Here is a 26,239-nt window from a genome sequence, read left to right as displayed (position 1 = left end):
ATGCCTCTGCATATCCTTACGACAGGTGGCAGGTGTGTGTTCCCTGAGCGTAATCCTCTTACAGTCTCCGTTCACAGTTTATGGTTTACTGTTTTGTCTCAGACATTCATTGGTCCTATCGTGGCTGTACCATTAATTGTGCGTTACTGCTCCAAGGCAGTCCATTAGATCTTAATTTGCTCCTTGTTGAAGCATCAATATCCCCCCAACCCCTGGACTTGCATAAACTTTGAACTGCATTTGATCCCGCTGCTGTCAATCGCAGCTGCTGTATATCGTGTGTATGCCGCCCTGCTTTTCGTGGCTGCTACTGTTGGCTGTTACTGTTGGCTGTTACTGTTGACTGTTTAATTAACCGCATCACAGGGGCAGCTTATGTGGGCAGCGTTACGCACATCATGTGACAGTTTAATGAGCAAAGTTTCGCCAGAGTGTAATTAAGTGCACGCCACCATCGATCGCGGCGTGCAGCCGCCGCCGCCGCCGCCGCCCCTTCCCCAAAACGGAGGACAAAACAAGGGCCGACCCTTGTACTCGTAATGTCATTGCTTTTGCCAGGGGCTGGCCGTGTGGCAGGCGCAGCGCGTTGCTGCTGGTGGCATGTGGAATCAATTTTGTATGGGAGCGGAAGGAAGGACGGCTGCGGCTTCATAAGTGTGTACACAAAGGGAGATTTTAATACTTATTAGCACGTAAAGTGGCATTATGCGGTTTTCAATGAAATGCGTGAAATCTGCACAAACTCGTTACGGGGGAAAATTCAAAGTGAAAGCCGGCTTTCCCGGATGATATCGTCTAATTCGCTGGGGAATTCGTTTAAAGCAGCATCGTGTCAGTCTTTGGCTCAGACTTTGGCTGGCAAAATGTTAATTGAAAAAGTTTTGCATCCATCGGATGCCTCGCACACACACACACACACACACACATGTGCACACACCTGTCGAGGTGACGGATAAGACTGGCGGCAGGTGGAGACGGAGGAGCTCAGGGGGAAGACTTGTGCAACAATTAAAAATTGAAAACGGCACTTTGCCGAAATGGAAAGTACTCATCTTTTTGGGCACAGATTTTCTGTGTGGCACGGCTCCCAGTCTGTCTAATGATGTGCATTTTGGGGCATGTGAAGAGGCCGGCGCTTGCCAGCAGAATCTGACATTCATTTTAATGGTCACACAAGTGCCACATAATTTCATATTTGCCGCCCCGCTCTGGCCCCATCCAGGCCTAACGAGCGATGGTTAAAGCCAAGAGTCAAGGCTGCCAACAAATTCTCGAAAACTTTAATTCATTTCTCGAGCACTCTTTTTGTCTGAAGAAGGCGCCGCCGACTAAACTGCAGATGATTACCAAAGTCGAGTGTGCCACACATAGTGGGGCAAAGCAAATAGAACCTGTGGCACGAGTCGAGGTGGATTCCAAGGAAAGGCGTCCCCCATGCCTGGGGCACTTGCTTCTAATGGAATTATCTAACAAATGTCGAACTTCCTTCCACTGTGCCGGGCTGGCTGGGACCCTGCCCTACATGTACTTGGGGGGCGGGGTATTGCAGGGCCAGACATTGAAGTGCCTGCAATTTCAGTTTATTGCAGTCAAGTTTGCTCGTGTATCTGTGTGAAGCTATCTGTGTGTGTGTGGGAGTGTTCTTCTTGGATAAATGCAACTAAAAGTCGGGGCTGACAAAGTTTCAACTTACCTGCAAGTGCGTGTCTTTAGTTGCTTAGCCAGGGGCCACTTACGTAGCTGCCTCTTGCTTGCTGCCACTTAAAGCTTGCCTCAGCCTCAGCCTCCACCTCAGATCCTGCCACTTGGCAGTTGCAATTAGCAACAAGAGCCCGAAGACCATTGTCGAGTGTGCCTTAGCATCAGCATCGCCCTCTCCCCCCCCGCCCGAAGCTAATTATGCCACTTTTTTAAACCGACCTTTAACAATCTTTCTCTCTCTTTCTCTCCCTCTTGACAGCAACTCATCGGGCTCCAAGGAGGCATCCACTCAGGCTGCGGCTGCCAGTCAGAGCGGAGGCGTAACCAGTGGCCAAGATGCGGCTGCAGCGGCAGCGGCAGGAGGGTCTGGAGGCGCTGCCGGACCCGGCACTGGAACCATGCACTCCACCCGCAAGCCGACGCCGCACGATCGGTATGTGGATCTGCAGAAGCTGCTGCTCACCGACGAGTACTACCATGTCATAGTGGACAATGCGCCGGATGTGTCCGTGGATAATCCCACGCTGTCCGAGATGCTGCATCGCACAGCCAGGTGAGTGAGCGGGACTACGACGGAGAAGGACTGTGGAGAAAGACGACGGAGAAAATTCAATTTCCTCTAAGCGGAAGGACATAATGTTGGCCCGAGTCCTTGGGCCACTTTAGCAGGCACCAGGCGCACGTGGTAATTGATAGAGGGAGTGCCAACTGAAAGCGGGTTGAGTGTGCAACCAGCAGTTGCGGCACTTTTGGGGCTTTAACGGAATTGAAATGATTTTCATTGAAATTTACGCTCCATTTACGTGACACATTTACGCTTTAGACATTTGCTCTGCGCTCTACGACTGGTGCGTCTTCATCCTCGAGCCCATTCTCGTGCTCGAGAACCCATTTCTCCATATCTATATGTCTCTATCTGTTTCGGGTAAGTGTTGCCTGATTGTTGTTGCCCGGGGCAATAGGATTTTCGGGGGAGGGGGGTGGGAGGCTGCTGGAGGAGATGCCGCTCACCGATAACGCTGATGAGAGTTTGCCTTGTCTCAACATGGCGTATGCGTAATTTGGCAGGGAAGTACAATCAAATAAAACTGCAATAAAAAAATCAATGTGGATGTGCAGCCCCACCGTACCTTCAACACACACTTGAGGCAGCAATGAAATTTATTTCGTCGAGCTGTCATTTGATTTTCCTCCTCCTGCCCCCCCTCCCCCCTCCCCCCTCCCCCCGTCGGCGGGTAATCAGCTTAGTTTCCTCCATCTTACATCTTCCATCTTTCCGTTTCGGTTTCGGTACTCGTTACGTTTTACGCTTTTCTTCGGGTAGAGGTTACTCCTTATTTTCCATTTTTCCTGTTCCCCTCCCCCTCGCCCAATCAACAGACAGACACTCGAAGAAGCAATGTTGAAGCTTCTGTTCGCTCGAAATCGTTTTTGGCAGTTTTTATCAAAATTGAATACGTAGCGTATGAGTAATTTCATTTGCTTCACTAGTTGGCTAAAGTTGCACAAAAAAGAGAAAGGGGAAAAGCGAGGAGACAAGCGACAAGAGAAAAGCCGGGGGGTGGAAAATCGAAAAAGGGGAAAATGCAAAGTGGCAAAAACTTGTCAAACTGAACAGTTTGTTGCTGTTCTTGTTCCGCCGACTCCTGCTGCTCCTGCACCTCCACCTCCACTGACTGGTTGTTTTTGCAGGGGAGGGGAGGAATCTCCCCGCTGTCGTCTGGGTTGCCAAGCGCTCGCCGGCTAAGTGGGGGCGTCGGCATTAGCATAAAATGCTTGATTTTCTAATTTATAGCACATCACCGAAAACCAAGCCAGAAAGTTTGCTACACTTTTTTTTTTGTGTTTGTGTGTTTGGTCTTCCTCACGTAGCTCGAATGCAAATTTCATTAACAAGCGAAATTGCTTCCAGTAAATGTTCGTGGGTACAAGAAAAAGGACAAACTAAAGGATAACTTGTGGACACTTGAGGACTTTTAGATGCTCTTTCAAGGAGAGATAAGGTTGAAGACGAAGGTACACTAATTTGGTAGATTCTATGATATTTTGGAAAACCAAAAAGTTTAGTTAACAAACGGAGTCTTTTCTTTACAATCAAGTGCGTCTTTTGTGAATCTAAAATCTGTTTTTAAATGAAATGTATCCGAAAATTCAGCCTCAGGTATATTTAGGCAACCAATTTGGCTTTCTTGAAGAGAGAGAGGCATATCTGGCTGAGGCTGCTGTCCTGTCGCCTGTCGCTCGTCGCCAGAGATACTATATCTCATTAAAATACTGTCGCTCGGTGAGCAGATGCACACCGAGAAGCCCCTATATGCTTGACGTTGTCTTTTATCTAATTTCCCTCCTCCCGGAGTTGGCTTCGTGGTTCAGTCAGCACTTTTTTGCTCGCACAATGCACCGCAGGTAGATCCGTCTCCATCTCCATGAGAATGCAGCCGCCTAACCGCCCAACCGAGCGACGGCGGCGGCGGTGAAAAGATGTGAAAAAATGTGACATAATGCAAATGTGCCTAAAATTACACGATGAAATATTAGCCCCGGGCTGAAGAGTCCCAGGCAGGCAGGTACACAGTGACTACAAAAGCCTGTCCAACATTAGCTGGGATATAATTACGGAAAGTTAGTGCCACGGTGGCACGGTGCCACAGCACAGCCACTGACATTGCCACTGATTCAGCGAAAGTTGTGGCCGCCGCGTCCTTCTGCGGCTTGCGTTTAATTAGTATGACAAATTTTTAATTAGCCTGCAATTGCGACCGCGTTGAGCTGCCACAGAAGAAATCTTATTTCAGGCGAATTACGCCAGGACAAAAAGGAGAAATACAAGAAGTTTTAGCAGCTGTCGAGCAGGATCCGTCCAAATGCGAATGCGAGTCAGTTTCGGCTTGGGGAATGAGGTGGAGCTGGAGGAATGCGCTTAGCAATAAACGACTGTGCTCAGTGTCGACGAGTGTGTAAGACACTGAGAGCTTGCTGACATCTCAAGGATACTCCAGGAAGAGCGGCAGGAGTGTCGTATCCCTGCTCGCCCTCCTCTTGTGCTTGTTCTTGTTCTTGGGATCCCAGCTGCAGTCGGTTGCCTGTCATTGGTTTTAATGTTCGCGCGCTCTTGCCGCCGAAGTTTTATCCCGGCTACAATATAAGTTTAATTTCACTTTCTTGTGCCCGGCTACAACGACTCGTCTGCCCCGTTGCCCCCCTCCACCTCTGCCAGCGACTCCTCTTCGCCAAACTCTCTGCCAAAGTGTCCGTTGTGTGAGCCGTGCTGCAATCGTGGTCCGTCCGTCCACCAAAGTACTGGCGTCCCTTCTTTGGTCTTCGCGGTCGCAAAATTTCACACGCACAAAGTTTTCACCCGTCCCCTCCCCTTCCTATTTCCCACTGTCTCTGTCTCTGTCTATCTGTGGAGCACTTTTGTGGCTCCTGCGGCTTCGGCCTGGTCGCAGCTGCCAGGAGAGGAAACTGCGAAGGGAAAACTTTACTGACATTTTCTTATGGGAAAATAATTGCGGGTTGCGGGAGTGCGTTCGCGAGTACGCCACTGCGAGGCTTAAGCAAAGGCCAGGACATGCCGGCTGACAGCTGTTATTATAGTATCCCCCCCTCCCACTCCCACTCCCACTCCCTCCCCTTCAGGGGCCCGGCCTTGGTCTACGGCTAACACCGACAACAATGGTGTAGGCGGCAGCAAGATCCAGTGAAAGCCAGTCACTCGACCAGTCATAATCCTGCGGAAGTTTCTCCCGGACTTTGGAATGTTTTACGCGGCCTGAGCCCCAAGTCCGGTGGCAATTGAAATTTAATATTGCATTAATTAATAATTTTGTATCTTGCTGGAGATATCATCAGCCTCAGATATCTGTTTAAAGTAGATCCTTTGGCGGGAAAAACCTCCTGGAACTTACTGTATTGTGAGTTAGCTTTATTTATTTTTGGCTTCATCTCCATGGCAACATCCCACCATGAACGTTCCTATCGTTCCATCGTTCCATCGTTCCATCGTCCCATCGTCCCGTTGGATCGTCAAACCGAGCGCAATTAAGCTGATTAGTGGGCGTCATTCAAAGATGGCCGCCTGCCAAAGCGCCCGGCCTTCGGCTGACATTTAAATTTAATTTCCGCTAAACATAACTCAAAGTAAACTCTTGACGCAAGTAACCGGCAGGAACGTGCCACTGCCCCTTGCCCCAGGGGTGGCGGTGAGACGACCAATTATATGAAAATCTCTTTTTCAATTATTTTTTTTATTTTTATTTTTGCTCTGTTTTTTTCTTATTTTCTCTGTCGTCAACGTCGTTGAGTTGTCAACGCTTTTGCATAACAAACTTTTGCGCGGATTTTAGACAAGTGGCAAAAGGGTGAGGGTGAGGGGTAGGGGGTTGGTTAGGGGATCAGCGGAGGGGCAGAGTTGTTAGCCGCTTACGTTGCGTTGCGTTGCTGTCACTGCGGTTGTCAGCATTTCGCGTGTATGATAGAGAAAGAGAGGGACAGAGTATACGTGGGCTTGTGTGCATTTGTGTCACGTGCCACATCTCTGTCTCTCTGTCTCTCTCCCTCTCTTCCTCTCTCTGTGTCCCTTTTACTTTCGCTTGTAATGCGATTTCGGGCTTTTGTTGACTGGCGGCCGCTGCAACTGATTTACGTGACTCAATTACAAAAGCGATTTGAATTTTGCATTTCCTATCTCCTCCATTTTGTGGGTTTTCCTTGTAGCATCGACCGTGCCCCAGTGCAACAGCTTGCTGCCAAAAAACTATTGGGAAAACATTCAAGCCAAGCCGCTGCTGACCACCGGCCAAGGATTGTGCGGATAGGGTCCAGTGCTTAGTCAGTGTCCACAGCGGGAGGCTTCATCAATTACGCAGGTTCTGAGGAGGCACCACTACTGCTCCTCCTCCTCCTCCCCTTTCCCCTGTTTTTGTGGTGAATTCTCCTTGCTGTTGCTCCTTTCTGGTGCTCCTCTGCATTTTGTTCCTCCTGCTGCTGCTGCTGTTGGCTTTCCACCGCAGTTGACAAATGAAATATGAACAGGACTTTGACTTTGCCATGGCAACCTCATGAAGCATACTTTGTGGCACGACTGAAGCATGTGTTCCTGCCACTGCCACGATGGCACTTACTCGAACCCTGGAACCCGTGTCAATTCCACGCTTTTGCGGTCGCCGCAGCCTCATGACAATTGCCGCCTGGCTCTGGTGTGGCAATTAGACTGCTGCCAGAGCTGGAGCTCTTTAAAGTCCCGCTCATTGCTAGGCAAAGGATGCTAGACAGTCAGGATGCTGTCACCGTTGCCATAAAACGTTGAAATATTGAAAGTCATTCCGTGCACAGGCAGCCAGGTTGCCGGCCAGCTAGACATTTGTTTCCTTCCGGTCGAACAAAAGGTAAGATCAAGACGCCAAAAGGAATCAGAGGCAGACAAACGTAGGCAGCATAAAAAGCGTTAAGCGTTGAGCGTTCCGCACAGACGTCCACGGGCAAATTATGACAGAGAGGAGGAGAAAGGAGTCCAGGAGGACAGAGCCAGCGACAGCGACAGAGAAGGGGAAAGAATGAGTTATGTGGATGCCATCGAGAGCAGCAGAGCAGCGGAACAGCTCCGGATATGACTTCATTATCGTGATAAACTTGGCGTACAATGGAGCAGCAGAAATCATTTCTCATTCCACAACCATCATTCGCCATCATTTTTGGCCAAGTGCCGGGGCAGCCAGCACAGAAGTGGCAGCAGCAGCAGCAGCAGAAGCTAGATTTCAGTGAAAAGTTTTGCATTTCAATTTGTCATGACTGCTGGGATAATTTGTTGTCTGCAGTGCAACAGGGAAAGCCACTGCCAAAAGTTAACACAGAGCGAAGGGAACGGAGACCGGGGACTGGGTTTTGGTTTGAACATTTTGGAGCTTACATATTTGCAATCGGTTTTTTGTGGTCGACCAGCACAAATCGGACTGAATCGGAATCTGGATCTGAATTGGAATCGGAATCGGAATCAGAATCTACGAGTAGTTGCTGGAAGCAAGGGCTTAAGACAAAAGCATTTGCCATATGTGGAGCGGCACATGTCAAAAACGAGTCTAAAGCATAATCGGAGAGGAAAAGATAGTTTCTGGCAATTGCCAGGCGGAAGGCAAAGAAACGCAGGGGGCAGTGTACCAAAGATTACGGCTGATATGGGTGCTGTGCTGCCTTGGCATTTGCAAACCAAATTGTCATGACAGACAAGGCAGACGGACAGAAGGGAAAGATGGAATGAACACTTTTCCTGGTGGCCCAGCTCTCTCTCTCTCTGTGTGCATTGCTTTGACAAATCAATGTGAGAAATCTTGATATGCAGCCCAGAGCATGGCATACTTATGAGGGAACCAGACCCGACAAGACCAGACCAGCCCAGACGGAGAACCCAAAACCCAGTCCCTGATTGTCCCGACGGTTTCCTTTTGGGTGCCTGGGTGCCTGGGTGCCGTCAAACGACAGCTGGCTTACGGCTTCGATTCAGTGTTCGATTTTTACTTACATTTCCAACATTTTGTTTCTGCAGTGCCAATGCCAGCAATTTGGAGCGCTTCCAATTGCGCATCACGAAGAAGGAGCTGTACAGCGAACAGGACACTCTGGTGGATGCGGTGCTACGTGACATGATCAAGCTGCCAATACAGCATGTTGGTAAGACGCATTCCCCTTCTATATCTATATCTACATCTATATATATATATATCTTCTTATTCTGCAATTGTGGCACTCCAAAGTCATAAATACTCGTAGTCTTCAACTGGCAAAGTTTGTTGGCCTCTGGCCTGCGGGATTAGATGTCTCCTGGCTGTGGAGTGGGCCTGCTGCTTGCACATTTAACTCAATTAAGGAGGGAAGAGACTCTGGGGCCTGGGGGCCGCTGGATTATTGAGGTGCCGCTGCGAAACTATTTCCATTTGAAAGTTTTACCAGCGCCTTCATTAAAGTCTTAATTTATTAATAATAAACTTTTAACAGCAGCATCTCCGAGCAACAAAAAGAAAACTCATTTCCAGTTAGGGAGAGAGAGAGAGACACAGGGGGAGAGAGCGGAGCAACAATGACACTTTGGTGGCATAATTGTTGCAACTTTGCCTCCCTGCAAGGGTTCCTTCCGGCGCTGGCAAGCATTTATCACGCATACGTATACTCGTACGTACACAAATAACTTCTTCTAACACACACACCCATGACATGGGCTTGGGAGCAACTTTCGAGTCATAACTCATGAGTAAAGTAGAATCTTCCCCGCTCTGCAGCTCCCCACCTTCTCCAGTCCTGGTTTTCCGTTTAAATTCGAATGAAATGCGGTTTAATTTTCTCATCCCAGCCAGACCCCCCCCCAGCCAGAGTCCGAAATGTGGCCAATGAGCTACCCTACTGTCTGTCATTGTAATGGCCAATGCATTGCGGTTGATTTCACATGCAGAAACCGAACAGGGGGATCCTTTGTGTGCGTTTGCGTTACGTATACGTAATATTTATGTTTTTCTTTGTGAGCTCTTTCAAATGGAATTTAATTGGTAATTTAGTCGAGTGTACATTTTCGGGGATTCTGGTTTGGCAACAGCTTCAAAGCCGATGATTGCACAGCGACGAGTCATTGAATTGGGAATATTTCATGATTTTCTCTCGTTTTCGGTCTCGGTTTCGGTTTTTCCATCAATTAATTTCGAGTGCCTGATTAATTAACATTCATTTCTCCACTTGGTTCTCTCCGCAGTGCAAAAGGAGGGCGGAACCCAGCTGAAATTGATCATTGAATACCCGAACGATATCAAGGCCTTAATGAAGCCGATGCGGTAAGTATGGCCGTGGACTCCTCAGCGCATCTTCACCGCTTAATGCATTTGTCTCCTGGCCCCATAATGAATCCAACTTTTGCCCACTTGTCGACGACACTTTTGCCCATTTTCCGAGTAAATAAAAATCCGCACATTTTCGCTGACTTTCGCGGCGGAGCGTCCGTCGCATGTCGATGGAAATTCCGACGTTTTGCTGTGAGCAAATTTAAAACATTTATGCACTTTTTAATGAGATTTAAACGTGTTGCCCTGGTCAATGTGTCCTTCATCCTTCCACCTTCCACCTGCCATTGGCAACCAAGCCACAACTCCGAAAGGACCTGCTGCTGGATGTGAAGCTGGAGCGGAGCTGAAGGTGGTTGCGGAGCCAGGACCTGGAGCAGCTGCCAAAGTGCAAAGTGTCCTTTTAATGCCATTCATTTGCAATTTAAATGAATGGGTGCTCGTCTCTTTTTTTTTAAATATTTTCTTTTTAATTGCAGTCCTCGCTTCGTGTGGGGCCTCGTGTACGTAATTAAGCTGGCACGTAACACTGCAGGTGCTCTGCTCCACACACCTCTCCCCCTCTGGCCACCGACTCAAAAGTGGCCACCCACGCAAATGCATTAAGCTGGTGACAGACGCCCGCAGTTTCTATTCAATTCAGCCCCTTGGCCTTTTTTTCTGCCACATTGTCACCTGTCTGATTTACATTTCCACAGGTTTCCCAGGGACCAGCAAACGCTGCCCAATCATTTCTACTTCACGGACTACGAGCGACACACTGCCGAGATTGCTGCCTTCCACTTGGACAGGTGAGTGCCGCGCCCCCCCAGCGCCCTCCCCCGCCCCATTGCCGGAATGCAACCAATCGATGCGCATTCGATGTAAATGTCTGGCAGAGCTGGTAGCACTTGTATTTATTTTTCATTTAATTTTCAATTATACGCAAATATTTATGCTGAAAATTTCATGAAATGCCACCACAACATCAGCAGGAGAGCCGCACAAATGAAAGAATAAAAATAATAAAATCGAAATCGAAATCAATTTGAAATATTCAATTAGGTAAACATAAACTGTATCTGAAGGGAATCGAATGCGGTGGTGCACGGGTGGGCTTTGTGTCTGTGGTCTGAAAAACAGTTTCAAATTTAATTTAAAAATATCCCAGAGTATTCGTATCGCATATCAATATTCATTACGGCATTCCCAAGGATTATTACAGCTGGTCCGGCAATGCATCGCAGCCGGGAAATTCCCTTCTACATTTATGACTTTTTGGCGAAACAGTATTTTATTTTTCTGGTACCTGACAAAGCAATCAAATTAACCAATTTGTCGGCATGCGCTGGGCCTACATTCGGCATTCAAATTTATGATACGTTTTTTTCGTTTTTTCGTTGGCAATTTGAAAGCCACAAGGATGCCTGACCTTCTGCGATTAGAAGGCGGCCCCAATAATCCCGGCACTCCCCCTCGGAGGTCCTCGGACGCATGCTGAGGTCTTACCACAGTCAATTTATGTTCATTATTTATGATGGGCCGTCGCATAAAATAAAAAATGTTCATACATTTACCCTCTCGCACGGACACACACACACACAAGGACATAAGGACATAAGGACATAAGGACAGGAACCAAATGGCGCCATTAAATGATATTTAAGAATATTTTTCAAGCCAACAGGGAAAGAGAGAGAGAGAGAGAGTGGGAGTGGGAAAAAAGGATATGGCGCCAACGCATGTAAATTATGTGGGCACATAACTTTGAACATCCCAGCGATCCCGACTCCGACTGCGACTCCGACTACGTGGCGACCCTTTCATGGCTAATTAACTTGGCCAAGTCCATGGCCAGGCCAGGCCAGGCCAGGCCGTGGCTGACATGTTCCCCCGTAATTTAGACTCAAAATTGTCTGCATAGTTAGCAGCTGCTTGCGTTTGACAAAACTTTGACAGCGAGGTTAATTGCCAGTTCGGGGCTCAGTCGAGTCCAGGCCCGTGTCCAGGTCGAGTGCTCCCCCGCTGGGCCATTTTTGAATTCAGATAAGGCGTCATAACTTGTGTAATTGTTGTGGCTGCCACACGCAGGCAAGCCCCCCCCCGCACAGATACCACATCCCCATCGATGGCCCCACCTGCAAGGGCAAACTTTGAGCTCAGCTTGGCCTGTCAGCCCCCTAATGGAGTGTGCCCCAACTTCTGGAGCGGCTGCTGCCAGACAATAAATATTCCCTCCATTTTGCGATGTTATTTTGTGGGCGAAACACTTTAAACCCATTTCGAGGCAGAAAGGTGTCTAAAGATTTATGCAGTAATTGGATTTGAAATCTATTTTCTGTATTCCAATCAATCGGATTAAAGTTTTGTTTAAACAGCTTAAAATTGATGGGCACGCAATCTTCCAGTTACTGCCAGACATAGTTGCCTGGAAAAGTATCTGTCAGATGTGGCAGCCACGTGCAGCCAATTAACTCGATTGTTTTCGTTTTGGTTTCCTCAAGTGAATAAGGAAGTAAATATTCAACCGATTGTTTTTCCCCCGCTTCCACGGAATCTTTTGCTCCTTTCTTGATTACGCATTTCGCTTCACACTCCGAGATTTTCTCCATTTTTCTGTGCGTGTGTGTGTGTGTCTCTGCCATTAATAAAATTGAGATGTCTCTCTGGTTATTTTATTTGTTGTTTTCGGTGTATTTGCTGGCCATTTTATTAACCGCTCCTCGTTTTCTCTGGTTACAGGATACTGGGATTCCGGCGTGCCATGCCCGTGGCGGGCCGTACACTGAACATTACGACCGAAATTTATCAACTGGCCGAGGAGAATTTATTGAAGACCTTCTTTGTTTCGCCGTCGCTGAATTTATGCTTCCATGGCAAGTGCTCCTACTATTGTGACACCTCACATGCCATCTGCGGCAACCCGGACCTGCTCGAGGGCTCCTTTGCCGCCTTTCTGCCCAACTTTGAGTCGGGAAATCGCAAGGTATGTACTACATTCTCTATCATCCCATGCCATGCCATGCCATGCCACATTCCACCACACAATCAGCATCCGGCATCCAGCACGCATGGGTCTTCGCTTGGATCTATCTACCTCATGTCTCTCATGGCTGCTGTCGTGGTCATGAGGACCTCGAGCGGACCCAGCACCAGCCTCGGGCCGGGCTAAGTGGTTTTTGATTAATGCACGGCCAGCACTCAGCACTGCACAGCCAGATTACGATTTATGTGCTGTGGTTCGCCCGCTTTCATTACTAATTTCGTTCGCTTGGCCAGGCCAAATAACAAATCACTTTATTTACTCAGAATGTAGTATGTGTTGTGGCAACAGCAACAGCAACAGGTGAGCCATGGGGCTCCAGACAGCTCGATTGCCAGAACTACCTAAGCTCTCGGACCTCAACCTCAACCCAAGCCCAAACAGAAACCAAACCTAAACCAAATCCGACCCGACCCAATTAGGGAGCTCAAAGCATAAAAAATAGCTCACTTATAGAGAGGAAAAGAGGAGGTATTTTTAAAAAATTTTCCTTTAATGGCTGGAGCTCGCAAAGAGGAGAAACTCTCTTTTAATTTACATAATTTGCTGTAAACTTTTTTTGTATCCTTTGTTTGTTTGTTTGTGAGACTCGCTTACCTCTCCGATCCCCATCCCCATCCCCATTGCCATTCGTTTCCCCGTCCTTTGGCCAGCCACTCGGCAGTTTCATTCATTCATTTGGCTGTTGAATTAAGAGCAAAATATTGTATCAGTTCTTCAGCGTCTGGTAGAGCGTTAAATGAAATGTATAAATGCAGGACTCGGACTCGGGTTCGGACTCGGACTCGGACTCGACTTTATACGATCTGGGTCTGTGACGTTAATAAATTCTAAAGTCCACTCCATCAAAACGGAGCAGATTTGGGAGAGAAAAGGGACCGATTTTAAATGCAAATTACCGAAAAATTAAAGCCTTTTGCCGGACAGCGTCTCCAAGGCTATAAAAAGGGTTCATCCCTCCCTCCCAAACATTCTCCCGTATTCTACCCACAATCAGGTCCTGCCCAGAGATTTTATTTTTAGTCTATTTTATACATTTATTTTTTTGGTATCCTTGCCCCGAGCCTCAAAGGAATAATTCACTTTATTTCCCCCTTTTTTTTCCTTTTGCGGCTCGCTCTCAAAACAGTTTACAAGTAGAAAATGGTTAAGTGTATACTTGAGATTTAGCGTAAGGCGAAACTGTAAATTATGCACAAGAGATCATTTTTCTTTTCACTCCTCGTGCAGTTCCTCCTGCCTCCTTCACGTCCTTGTTACATTCTCTGTTTCCGTATCCGTATCCGTTTCGGTTTCCCCTTTTTCTCTGTTTTCTCTGTTCGGGTTTCCCATCGCCCTGAGGGCACCAGTTGGCTAGAAGTAAACAACGAGCAAAATTTTTTTGTTTTTTTCTTTGTAACAGAACAGAATTTTAATTAAGTTGCAAATTTGATTTGCACGCTTGTTAAATGCTTTGAGATTGCCGGAAGGGCTTGGTTGTGGATAACAAAAAATGCCCTAAATGAGTGGAGAATCAATATGGCAGCAGCACTTGAGGTGCAAAGAGAAGAGGTTCCTCTCAAGCGTTTAAAAGTGAACAGCAGAAGAATTGTCTAAAAGCCAGCTATGGAAAATTGTGGTACTGGGACACACATAGTAGCTTCACATCTACTTCTACGACTACCTTTAGTCCCATACATATTTATATTAAACATATAATCGATTTTCATATTTCCAATAGCACAATAATATTTGGTTTCATGTCAGTGTCATTTGTTAAATCTGTCAGCTATAAATGTTAATTGGTCTGGCAGACACATTCATCAATTAACACATGAAATAATACAGTCACACGAGCGAATCAGTTTAATATACGTATATCTATTTCCTAGGCTCATTGGGGGATCATTTTGCATACAGAATTACTGAAAAAATTCCATTAAATTGCGTTCATCTTTAAGATACATTTAAGCAGGCGGCTGTGCAACTATTTAAAACAAAACTCATACCCATTTTGCATGGAGAATGCCACCAAAAATGGCCCCATTGAAGTCATTTCCCCCATTCTGCCATTTGCCATTGCCATCTTTAAGTATCTTGCTCAGGTTTCGAGCATTTATCAAGGGCATTTAACGCGGTGCTAACAAAAATTGCAAATTGCTTTCCTCACATTTGCCGCATTCCGTTGCTTCCATCCGTATCTGACCCCCTGCCCGCATCCTTATATAATTTAATTTTTCTTGATTTATGCATTTTTTGGAAGCTGACCTGCTGGGGTGGTGGGTGGAATGATGCAGCCATGGGAAGGGTGGAAAAACTTTGCATTCTATGCAAAAAAACAACCAAAAAATTACCCTAAAAGACGGCAGATTTCCCTGCACCTTGCCCTTTCATTCCATTCCATTGCTGTCACCATTCTACCGTTAACTTAACTCACCTTTGTGCTTTATGTTTGCCTCTGCCGCTTCTGCTTCTGCTTCTTGTGCTTGTTGTTGTAGTTTGTTGCTTTTCCCGCTTTTCCAGCAGTTTCCACGGTGTGTGTGTGTGTGTGTGGCGGGGAATTTGGCTTTGCTTTGCACCGATTGCTGCCGGTGGTGGTCGTGGTCGTGGTACTGCTGCTGCTGCATTCTGAGACCGTTAACCCCCCCCATGAGGCTTCCGGTCATTACACACTATGGTCACGCCACGCCCTCTATGCATAAAACGCCCAACGCGCTGAGCTTTTATTTTGCATTTTTCTCTCGCTTGCTCGCCCGCTCGCCCCGGACCTTGTTTTTTAATTCCTTTTTTATATATATATTTTATATAATTTTTGTTGTTGCTGCTTCTGCGCCGCCTCGCGCTCCCGTTCCCGTTCCTGATCTTGTTCCTGTTTCTGTTGCTGTTCCTGTTCCTCCATTGCGTTGTTGTTGTCCTGGGGCATGCCCCTCCTCCACATACAAATCTACCCCTTGGCCTGTCCAGGGTCGGAAGGTAAGTTGCGGTGGAAGGAAGGACCTCGGCCAAAGTCTAGCGGGAGACTAACTTTTATTGCCCTTCTGCTGGCCGGCGAATAATTTAATTTAAGCAAAATTAATTTCGCTGCAGTTGGAAGAATTCTCCAAAGAGAAAGCCATAAAGCCATAAAGCAAAATGCGAAATATTAATATTCTTACATTTTAACCGAATGGGTGCCTCGTGCTAAGACAGGATGATTTCTGGGCGCATTTACTGTTTCTTACTGCTCCTCCGGAATGGAAATTGATTTTATGTTGCATTCTTGTCTGTTCTGCTCCTTCCACAGCTCTGGCGGCATCCTTGGCGACGCTCCTATCACAAGCGGAAGAAGGCTCAGTGGGAGACAGATGCCAATTATTGTGCCCTGGTATGTATTTCCCGATTCGAGGGATGGGGGGGAAGAAGAGGGAATGGACAATCAGCAAAAGGAGTGCCCTCCATTCGTGACTCGAAGGAACTCCGAGGAGCTCCTTCCGTTGCGGTTACTTTTATTTAATTTGCATTTAAACTCGATTGAAATGCAAATGTTTTTATTGTGGTCCGACCCGGACCCGGACCCGGACACGGAGTTGACTTAATTAAGACATCTCTGGCCAAGTCGATTTCCATTTTCTTGTTTTGCATTCTCCCTCGCCTGGAAATTTCTCTGCCCTTGGATGCAACTTAATTTTGCATTTGATTTTCACCCTAAAAACCCACTTAGGTCCGTGATATTCCACCCTACGACGAGGGCAGGCGACTGTACGACCTCATGGACATGGCCGTCTTTGATTTCCTCACTGGCAACATGGATCGTCATCATTATGAGACCTTCAAGTGAGTATATGGCGGGGTATCCTTTTTGGGGGAAAGGGAAGTTGTGTTGGGTTGGGGCTTAGCTGGATATGGCTGGATAGCTGGATGGCTGTCCTTGGCATGGCAACTAATGCGATCGGTTTATTTCCGCACACATGGCTCCGTTGGCTTCCTGCCACGCTGCCTCTCACTGTCTGGTTCTGGCTCTGGCTCTGGCTCTGGCTCTGGCTATGGCAATGGCAATGGCTCTGGCTGCTTTTAGCACGTTACGTATACGCCTCATATGCGGCCGCCTAAGCGCATGCATTTGGCAAGGATATGCCTGCACCTGCATGCCAAACAGCAACAGCTATTGCCATGGCCGCAGGAGCAACAGCCAGAGCAGTGCCACGGAAAGATATTCCCCAGCCTGTCTGGCAAAAGGTTACAAAACATCTCAGCCTCAGAAGCCGCCGCTCCCACAGTCGGTACATCATCGATGCTGGCACCGGGATGTGGTCGGGAACTGGCCAGCACTAGGACCAGGGAACAGGCACCAGGTACCAGGTACCAGGTGACTTGGCTGCTACTAAATTGTTTGTTATGCAAAAGCGTTTGTTGGGCTTATGGCGATGTCATCGCCGGCACGGCACCCTTCCACCCTTCGCACCCTTCGCACCCATCGCACCCTGCTCACACATGACTGAGCCAATCCAATCCGAGCATCCGAGCATCCGTGCGGTGATTGCGTCTGAGTCTGGCACTTTTCCCCACATATTGCCAGGCAATTATCCAGGATATCTGCCAGGAGAAGGCTGATGGGGAGGCTGATGGGGAGGCTGATGGGGATGCTGAGTGCTGCATCCACTTTAATTCGGTCTTTCGGATCTTTCACATGCATTACAGAATCTATGGCAATGAGACGTTTCCCTTGCACTTGGACCATGGACGTGGCTTTGGTCGTCCCTTTCAGGACGAGCTCTCCATCCTGGCGCCCGTCCTGCAGTGCTGTGTGATCCGCAAGTCAACGCTGATCAGGCTGCTTGAGTGAGTATACCCTGAGAAAGAAAGGATAACACCCAAATCCAATACTGACCCTCTGAAATTTTTGTGTTTTTTTATTTTTATGTTTATTTCCACAAGGTTCCACAATGGTCCCAAGACGCTGTCGCAGCTGATGAACGAATCGCTGAGCAACGACCCGGTGAGTCCGGTGCTCTGGCAGCCCCATCTGGATGCCCTCGATCGGCGCACGGGCATCATCTTGCAGAGCATACGGGATTGCATAAAGCGGAATCCCCCCGGTGAGGTGGACGCCTCCGAGAATGACCTGTCCTCATAGCGCTAGGAATGGAAATGGCGCGTGGCAGAACCAACAAAAGCATCCTAGAGCATTAGCTTAAACCCCTAGCTATTAGTTGCGTGTCCTGTGTGTTGTCCAATTATGAAACGGAAACGAAAACGGAGACGGAGACGGAATTTAACGTTAAGATTAATGGCAATCGATCTTTGTAAAAGATCAGATCAGCGTCCTAAGTGAAATATCTCCTTGAAGTGAAATATCTCTGTCTGCACATACCAAAAAGCCAGAAGCCAGATGCCAGAAATCAGAACCCAGCAAGAGCCAAGGCCAGAAATTAATTCACTCTAATGTTAGTTGATATGATTTTCCACCCCCATTTTTGTTTTGGCCCTGCCTGTTCGCCTGGTATGGGAGTTTACAGTGATTTGGCAATGAAAATTGAGTACCGCCCCCCTTATATCCATACCAATTTACACCACAGTGGGTGCCAAAAGTACACAAAAACTCGTAACTTGAAGGCAAGAGTAAAACTAACGCTGAACAAAACTAAACCCTACACTTTGCTGGCGTTTGCAGGAATGCAACTTCTTCAAAAGACTATAAAAATAAAAAGGAAAACTGAAACTGAAACAGAACAGAAACTAAAACTGAAACGGAAAATTGAAACTATTTTCTAAATATTTATTTATAATTTGTTCATACATTTTACATACAACTTTGATGTGCATACACTTAGCGCGTATGCAAATTGCCAGCCCCTACCCCTACACCTACTCCTATACCTACCCCACAATTCGTAAGAAAAGTTGTTGCAAATTTAGTTGGTAAGTTAACATAACTTTATGATCGATATCAGGCGTAGCTTTATCCGGATCCGGTGGGTGGGCAACCGCCCTCCTGGGTCCCTCCTCTTAGTTAGTCCAATTAGTTCCAGCGAAAATCATGTACTTCACCATGTGGGAAACAAAACAAAACAAACACACTACTGTTAAAAAAAACTAATTATGATTACCGAGTATATGTATAACTAAGTTACATTTGTTATTTTTATTATTGTAACATCTTTGAATTGTACCTTATGATGTGGTTGCAGAGAGAGAGAGAGAGAGAGATCGAGAGATCTATCTCTGTAGAACTTGTTTGTTGGTCCAGAGACACAGTGTGAACAGAGTGAGGAAAAACGATTGACGGGAAGAATACAAAAATTGTGTTAGAATTAGTAAAAATTTTAGTGACAATTACAGAAAATAATTAATAAAAAAAGTACCAAAGAAAATTTACAGCGCTCTTGTTATTTCTTGGCCCTTGAATATTTTCAGTGTATACGAGCTTTGCAAGTCTTCCAGCTTTGCAGGGCAGTGTAAGAACGGTGTCTGGAGAGAGCTTTCTCTCTCTTGCTGTGCTTGAGCTTTCTGCTCATCGATCGACGCTCAATTCTGTACAGTAAATCGCGCTGTATGGGGCTCTCCGATAATGCTCTGTTCTCTTCTGGAGGCCCCAAACGGCGGGGGGTCAGTCACTGCTTTTTTGTTACTCGTGCGAGCACGTTGTGTCCAATTTTTATTCGCATTCCACGCCTTATCAACTAATTGCTTATGTGAGTTCTTCTTATTTATAGTTTGTTAATTCAATTATGTTTTTTTTTTTGCTTTACACCGGTATTTTAATTGAATTAAAGAGACAAGTGTCAAGTGTTCGAGCATAAATATTATCGCTGAAGGTTATATAATCGCAAATCAGTGTCCAAGTGCTGCTGCCTGTCCATAAGTGTGGTGCTCCAGCTACATCAGACAGCGGCTAATCAATTGTATGATGCAAGTGAATATCAAATCATGGCAATGCAACTTACGTGGCCTGATCTGATGCCCTAAGCACAGGGTATAATGATATTAGCCAGTTGTTTAAAGAGAAGGTGCCAACTTCTCCGATCTTTCACTATGTAAAAATCCTTTAACAGCCAACAAAATTATCTTATTGAATCTGCTGACAGTCCATTCTTTTTGTTAAACACAGAACTACAAGCAGGAACTCAATCTTAGTGAAAACATATTTATTTGCTTCTAAAAATAATAATATGTACATATGTATATTTAAAAAGTTCAGTGAAGTTTTATTATGAATCGGATAATTGTATGATCTGCAAGGGTATCAAAAGCTAGACTTCCTTTCATGTTCTATATATGTATGTAGATATACTCTTTCGTCTCGAAAACACACCATAAAGAAAGCAAGCGAATCAACATAACAGAACTTATGCAAATGCCGCACCTAATCCACTTCCGTCCACAATCCCACATTAGAAAATGCCCCCCGCCATTGTGGACCTACGCTCGGACACCGTCAGCCAGCCCACGGCTGAGATGAGGGCCCGCATGGCCACGGCCGTCGTCGGGGACGATGTCTACGGGGAGGATCCCACCATCAACGAACTGGAGGCGAAGACAGCGGCCATTTTTGGCAAGGAGGCCGGGCTCTTTGTGCCCAGCGGCACCATGGGAAATCTGCTGGCAAGTGAGTGGCAAGAGATGCACATAAATAACACGGCTCTCAGCCTCTCCATGGGACGGGGACGGACGGTGGAGTCGCTTATGTTTATTAGTTTAAAGTGCGGCCAGTTTCGGATTACAAAAGCCAGGGGCAGCCACCAGAAATGAGGCAAACAAGAAAAAAGAACGAGGGAGAAACAAGAAAGCAGAGCTCATATCATGCATCAGGTACATTATCGTAAAGGTTAAGGGCGCCCATAAACATAACATTAATTTTTATAGACTTTAATATTAGACGTGGACGTGTGCCACACTCAACAGAATGTATACCTAAAGAAGTGGATAGATGGGAGTGGTGACGGGGATGGGGATGGAACGGGAGCAGCCTCAGGACTGGGAGTGCCTCCTGGAAATTTATGCGTCCGCTCAAAATTAATATTTCTAATGGAATTTGAAATTTGCATTTCATTCAAAGAGAATGCACCGAGACTTATGATTGTGCTAATTTTTCACGAGGGTCGTTCATTGGGTATGCAGCGGGAGAGACTTTCCTTTCCAGGAGTCATCTTCATTCATATAATATCATTCGTATAGAGGCCAGGCAGTGCGTTTTTTCTATTGAGGCAGCACACAATTTAAGCATTACTCCATTTGATTCAGAGACTGAATCTTGAATGAATTGTTTTGTGGGGACTCTGCATGAATATTTAATACCAGTTCAATTACCGCCCCTCGCAAGCTAAGTGAATACTCGAGCATCTCTTTGTAATCCCCACAGTTATGGTTCATTGCCACAAGCGCGGCGCGGAGGCCCTTGTCGGCGATTTATCGCACATCTTTCTGTACGAGCAAGGTGAGACCTGGATCCCCGGATCCCGCAGAGGAAAAGGAGCAGGAGCAGGAGCAGGGAACAAACATTGACTGTGTGTATTCATTAATCACATTTAGGGGGAGCCTCACACCTGGCTGGCGTGCAATTAGCTACGCTCAAGAACGAGCCCGATGGCACCTTCTGCCTCACGGAGCTGCGACGCCGGATCCGTCACGACGACTACCACGAGCCCATCACCTCGCTGGTGGTGGTGGAGAACACGCACAACATCTGCGGCGGCAAGGTGATTCCTCTGGCCTTCCTCGACGAGCTGGCCAATCTCTTGCGACAGCCAGGAGTGGGTTGTGCACCCATCGCACTGCACATGGACGGGGCCCGGGTGTTCAATGCAGCTGCCGCCTTGGGCGTCAGCGTGGCGCGCATTTGCCGGGACTTTGACTCGGTTTCCATTTGCCTCAGCAAGGGATTGTCCGCACCGGTGGGCTCTGTGTTAGTCGGCTCCCAGCGGTTCATTTCACAGTGGGTTTCCTCTCTCTCTCTCTCTCTCTCTCTCTCTGAAATCACCTTCGATGCCAGCTTATCCTTTTTCTGTGTCTCCGTTTCTGGTTTCTCGTAGAGCTCGTCGTCTGCGCAAGGCCTTGGGTGGGGGCATGCGGCAGGCGGGAATACTAGCTGCTGCCGGCCTGGTGGCTCTGGAGGAGGTTGTGCCGTTGCTCGGCAAGGATCACGAGCGGGCAAAGCGAATTGCAAATGGTAACTATCTAATTGGGATCTATATATTTATCTATTCATTCCATTCACTAACGAACTATTCCATCAGCCATACATAACCTACAGAGTCCCAATATCACTGTAGACTTGGACACTGTCCAGAGCAACATTCTCCTGATCGAGATCAAGCGATCCCAGCTGACGGCCAGTGAGTTTGCCGAGCGCCTGGCCCAGGTCGAGCCCGAGGAACTGGCAGCTGGAGTGACGGCCAAGGATGGCTCCGGGATTGTCCTGAAGGCCAGTGCTCGCGACTGGGCCTTTGCCCGAGTGGTGCTCTACCACCAGGTGGACGACGAGCAGGTGGAGCTGGCCATCAAAAAGCTGACCTACGTCATCGGGCAGTACGACCAGCGGTGGCCCCGTTCGTAAAGAGTTCCCTCGAATGCGGAATGGAAAGACAAACATAATTAGATTCCAGTTTTTTTCGTTTAATTAAAGAGGATAAAGAAATGCCCAAATTTGTATTACTGCCCCTCGAGTGGGTTCAAGCTGCGTTTACATTCACGCATGACCGAGTCCGAAGCAGCTCCATCGATGCTGATGGACAGACAGTCATCCGTTCTCCGTCCTCCGTCCTCCTTCTTCCTGCCTTTCCTTGTGTGTCTGCATGAATGCCCGGCTGAATGAAATGATAAAATTATTTTAAAAATATTATTGTCAATTCTGCGATGTGCTCATCGATTTAAAAGCCTTCGGCCAAGGGCATCCCTTGGGCGCCACAGCTACAACTACAGCTCCTCCGGGGCTCTGCTCTATCCTGGATGTCGGACATTTGTGATTTATAAGCAAACTTATCGGAATGCGCTCAAAATGATTACGTTACGGCGGATGGATACCAGGGCTCGGCATCCTTACAATAGATTAGAGCCGGGCGCTCCTTGGGGCTGAGTGAATGGCATCAATAAGAGGCGGGATTTCGGTGTAGGACGCCCTTTGTCCTGGCCGGCATTGAAATGTTATATTTTATAAATTATGCTCCGCCAAATGAAACGAAATTCAATTAGAGAAATTGCTGAAGCATTTGATAAATTGAAATTGAATTGACTCGACCAAAGTTGCCAGCTTTGTCTGCCGGCCCTACACTCCCTCCCTCAGCAGCCTCTGCGCTGGATTAATGTAAAGGAAAAGTCATCTCCCAAAATGGCAAGTAATTACAGATCCGGATTTCGAGCGATTCTATCAACTTTCAGCTGCATTTGATTTTCCATTAGTTGAGCCTAAAAGTATGCACTTGCCTTCGTACAAAAGCACACCCGCGAGCTTTTGAAATGAGAGTGAGAGAGCGGGAGAGAATCTATAAATAGCTGCCAAACACGCGACGCTGCCTTGGGTGTGAAAATGCCTGTTTGCTGTTATTGCTTCCCAGCCAGAAACTCCCTCCCCATCGACAACATCATTATTGTTGTTGCCTTTGTAATTGGCGACGTCATCTCATCCCCTACTTTAGCTTTTGACAGTGCTTTAGTCCTACGGTTTGCAACGTGTCAGGATGGCCGAGCGGTCTAAGGCGCCAGACTCAAGATATCAACAGTCTTGCCCTTCCCAGAAGGGTCGTTTGTATGAGCGTTCTGGTCCTCTATGAGGGCGTGGGTTCGAATCCCACTTCTGACAATCATCTTTTTTCTTTTGTATCGTTTTTATTAGTTTTCTTCTTTTTCTAAATTTTTTTGAAATTTATTTTATGTATGTATGCTCGATTAGTTGAGATCAATTTACAATATAACTATGTACATATGTATTCCCAATTAATGTCTTTTTTTTCTATTGTAAATTTACATTATTTTATAATTGCATTTCGTTAGCCATTAAAGCAGTTTTTTTAAGGATGCTCCTGACATAATTGCATGTACTTTTGGCTCTGTAAACATTAAATACCATTTCTAGCCAATTACCGTAATTAAATCTACGGACGGACAAGGCTACAGTATGTACTGCATTCAATTATGTAACACACGCGTTTAAACAAATGAATTGCTTCTAATGAACTATTTAAGCGAATATTTCACTTTGGGCGTATGTGCCCGTGCCCCTGCCTGTGCCTGCGCCTGCATTTGATTTAGTTAAAGTTTAAGTAATTTAATTATGCATTTACACGGTCGACATGTCCAATTAAGTAAAGCCACGTTACGTTAGTATTTGTATTAATTTTGTAGGGATTTTCAATTCAAATTCGCCTCTTAATGGCCATTAGCATGTTTATTATCGCGCCGAGCGTATCTCAGGCTTTATTGGCAATGCCGCGCCGCGTTTTATGGCACGTGCCAGGAATCGGAGCAAAAGTGTTTCATATGCCTTTGTTATATGCGCGATACATGATGAATGGGCTCCTTGCTCCTATAAAATATGATGGAAAAACGCCATTCCCTCATTATGGCAGTTGAGGAGCATTGGCGTGCTACACTTTTTCCCCTCCTTTGCTCGGCCAACTTAAACGACAAACTGTCATGGAATAAAGTCGTAAGCCCCGGGCCCAAGGAGCCGGCTGGGATTGTGCTGCGGCATAAATTGAAATTTGCATAAAATGGCGCTGGCTCCAGGTCCAGCCCCCCACATCGAGGCGTGGAAACAAAATGATAATTTAATTTCAATAAGCCCATGGAAATCGGATCTGTAACGGGTTTACTTTCTCTTATGTTGTCGGTACACTTGGAGCACTCTTTTATGGAATGTTTTCGTTTGATGGGTTTTCGGGTGCTCTAATTTAATTAATTGCATGCGCCTAACTAAAGTCAAACAATTTCCGCATTTAATCAACGAGAAAGCAAACGAATGACTCACAGACGAAGGCAAAGGAAGAGCGAGCCATAAAGGATACGGGATACAGGATATCGGGTGGTATGGCGGCATGGCGTCGGTGTGGCTGTAAGTCATGCGAACTCATTTCGAAAATTAAGCAAATGTGCTCAAGTATAGGTGGCTGGTGTGTTTGTGTGTGTGTGTGTGTGATTGTGTTGGCGTGTGTGTGTGGCTGTATGTTTTTCTCGGAGTATGTGTTTTCCTGTGGTTTTTCCCGGGCTTTGTGGGGGCGTGTCCGGGTGCGCATAACGTGATTGCTGCCAATTTCACAAGGCAGCAAATTGATGATGAGCTAATGCTTCGAAAATTATTGGCAAAAAATATAATAGGTTTACGTCGCGTTCAAGCTGTGAGCATTTAAAGTACTCACGAGCACAGGAGAAAAGGAGGAACAGTCGTGCCTATGGGTTCTTAATAAACTATGAATTCCCTTTATTTTGACCGATCATCAGTAAAATGTATTAACATGGCTGCAACAGACTGCAACATAGTATAATTTAAGAACAAAATATCTTTTCCAGATGCGTCCTAACACTAACACAAACACAATAACCATAAAATGCCACTGTTTGTTGGGTTTTCTCCTATTAATCATTCACCGAATCGCGGTTAGCCAAATCGTAAAAGTGTGGTTACTTTCAGATTAGTCTATTGATTACCGAAAATTATTAAAGAAATCAAAAATTGACGTATCAAGAAGGTTCATTAGCTGTCAATAACAATAGATTGATTAATTGATGTGTTCTTCCGACTACCGAGAAACTAGGCTGCTTCTTTCTTATCGGGGGTGTTTCTCTGAACTTGAATGTTTTTGTTTCAGTCCAAGCTACTACACCTACTGGTGTTTTAAAGATAGCCCTTATCACAAGATTGCACAGAATGCTTTTGTCGTATAAAGGCACTAGGCGTTAGTTGAGTAGCGTTAATTGAATTAGTATGGGCATGGTGAACGTTATGGTTCTCCGCTTGTCTGAGAACTGCTCGTGGCCAGTGCCGTTCAACTGATTATCAGGACTATCAGCGTCTGATAGAGCTGCGCTCGCTGGCAGTCGAGTTCGCCGAATACTTCCGTATTGCATCGCTCACGGACTTGGATCTATTCCACTCCCGAATACCCAGTCAGGAGGATCTGTGGTGTGTCGCGGGCATGGCAAAGTTTTTACAGGCTCTCACTAATGGAAAATTATGATCAGTCAAGATTAAGTCAGTAAGTCCTGGCCAACACTGTGCTTTTGGATCGTCTTCGCCTGCATGCAGGGCGATGGTGGTGTGGCTGACAGTGTCCTATCCTCGCCATTGTCGCAGCCTCTCTCGAGACTCTCCTTTTCCGTGCACAGCTTTCCATTCTGGAAGTCAACAGAAAAAATTGTTCATACGAATTTTCATTCACCAACTAAAATATGGTAGGCCTACTCTCTTGTGGTTATTGAAAAAATATTCTCATCTTTAACCAACTTTAATGATGCTAATGATATTCGATTTCAGATGCTGAAATGTTGGTCTGACTTTGGGATCCGTATTTTAATGTTATGTGCTTTACGCTATCATTGACGCTTTTTTTAGTGATCCATTATCCCGGTTGAGCCCCCAAATGACAAAGATGCAAAGCTGGCTTCAGTCGATGCCCCGCACCATCAGTTGAATGATGTTGTTGTTGAAGTGCATAAACCAGCCACAGCGACTGCTTCGGTATAGTTTTAAAATAATTATTTATATACTTTATTATTAAAATAATATGTATATCCAGTTTATCATATA

At 46.4% G+C, this 26,239-nt stretch overlaps 2 protein-coding genes and 1 non-coding gene across 4 annotated transcripts in view; all 3 read left to right on the top strand.

Moving 5' to 3' along the window:
* Positions 1–18,872, top strand: part of LOC108156685 (extracellular serine/threonine protein CG31145) — a 74,438-nt gene extending 55,566 nt beyond the window's left edge. Inside the window, exons 8-17 of one of the 2 annotated variants that reach the window (XM_017288324.2) lie at positions 1,961–2,254; positions 8,243–8,367; positions 9,437–9,515; positions 10,220–10,312; positions 12,243–12,486; positions 15,487–15,495; positions 15,806–15,886; positions 16,223–16,335; positions 17,200–17,340; positions 17,437–18,872. In XM_017288324.2, coding sequence (XP_017143813.1) covers positions 1,961–2,254; positions 8,243–8,367; positions 9,437–9,515; positions 10,220–10,312; positions 12,243–12,486; positions 15,487–15,495; positions 15,806–15,886; positions 16,223–16,335; positions 17,200–17,340; positions 17,437–17,635 — 1,378 coding nt within the window. In that variant the 3' untranslated portion in view covers positions 17,636–18,872. The remainder of the gene's footprint in view (positions 1–1,960; positions 2,255–8,242; positions 8,368–9,436; positions 9,516–10,219; positions 10,313–12,242; positions 12,487–15,486; positions 15,496–15,805; positions 15,887–16,222; positions 16,336–17,199; positions 17,341–17,436) is intronic. The other variant, XM_017288325.2, reaches the window with a different exon arrangement.
* Positions 18,873–19,089: 217 nt separating this feature from the next.
* On the top strand, positions 19,090–22,136 carry LOC108157641 (probable low-specificity L-threonine aldolase 2). Its single transcript, XM_017289786.2, has 6 exons — positions 19,090–19,193; positions 19,897–20,107; positions 20,861–20,935; positions 21,031–21,433; positions 21,531–21,667; positions 21,735–22,136. Exons 2-6 carry the CDS (start codon positions 19,900–19,902, stop codon positions 22,052–22,054), a joined length of 1,143 nt encoding a protein of 380 aa, XP_017145275.1. The 5' UTR covers positions 19,090–19,193; positions 19,897–19,899; the 3' UTR covers positions 22,055–22,136.
* Positions 22,137–23,168: 1,032 nt separating this feature from the next.
* Trnal-caa lies at positions 23,169–23,296 on the top strand. The gene is made up of 2 exons: positions 23,169–23,206; positions 23,252–23,296. It is a non-coding gene; the product is annotated as a tRNA-Leu (tRNA).
* Positions 23,297–26,239: the final 2,943 nt, after the last annotated feature.

Source organism: Drosophila miranda, chromosome 2, assembly GCF_003369915.1.
Source record: "Drosophila miranda strain MSH22 chromosome 2, D.miranda_PacBio2.1, whole genome shotgun sequence".
Classification (NCBI taxonomy): Eukaryota; Metazoa; Arthropoda; class Insecta; order Diptera; family Drosophilidae; genus Drosophila; species Drosophila miranda.
This window is presented reverse-complemented; position numbering and strand designations above follow the sequence as displayed.

Coding starts and splice junctions, on each gene's coding strand:
- LOC108157641 (XM_017289786.2), top strand. CDS start 19,900: ATGCCCCCCGCCATTGTGGACCTACGCTCGGACACCGTCAGCCAGCCC. Junction 20,108..20,860: donor CATGGGAAATCTGCTGGCAA/GTGAGTGGCAAG, acceptor TAATCCCCACAG/TTATGGTTCATTGCCACAAG. Junction 21,434..21,530: donor TCCCAGCGGTTCATTTCACA/GTGGGTTTCCTC, acceptor GGTTTCTCGTAG/AGCTCGTCGTCTGCGCAAGG.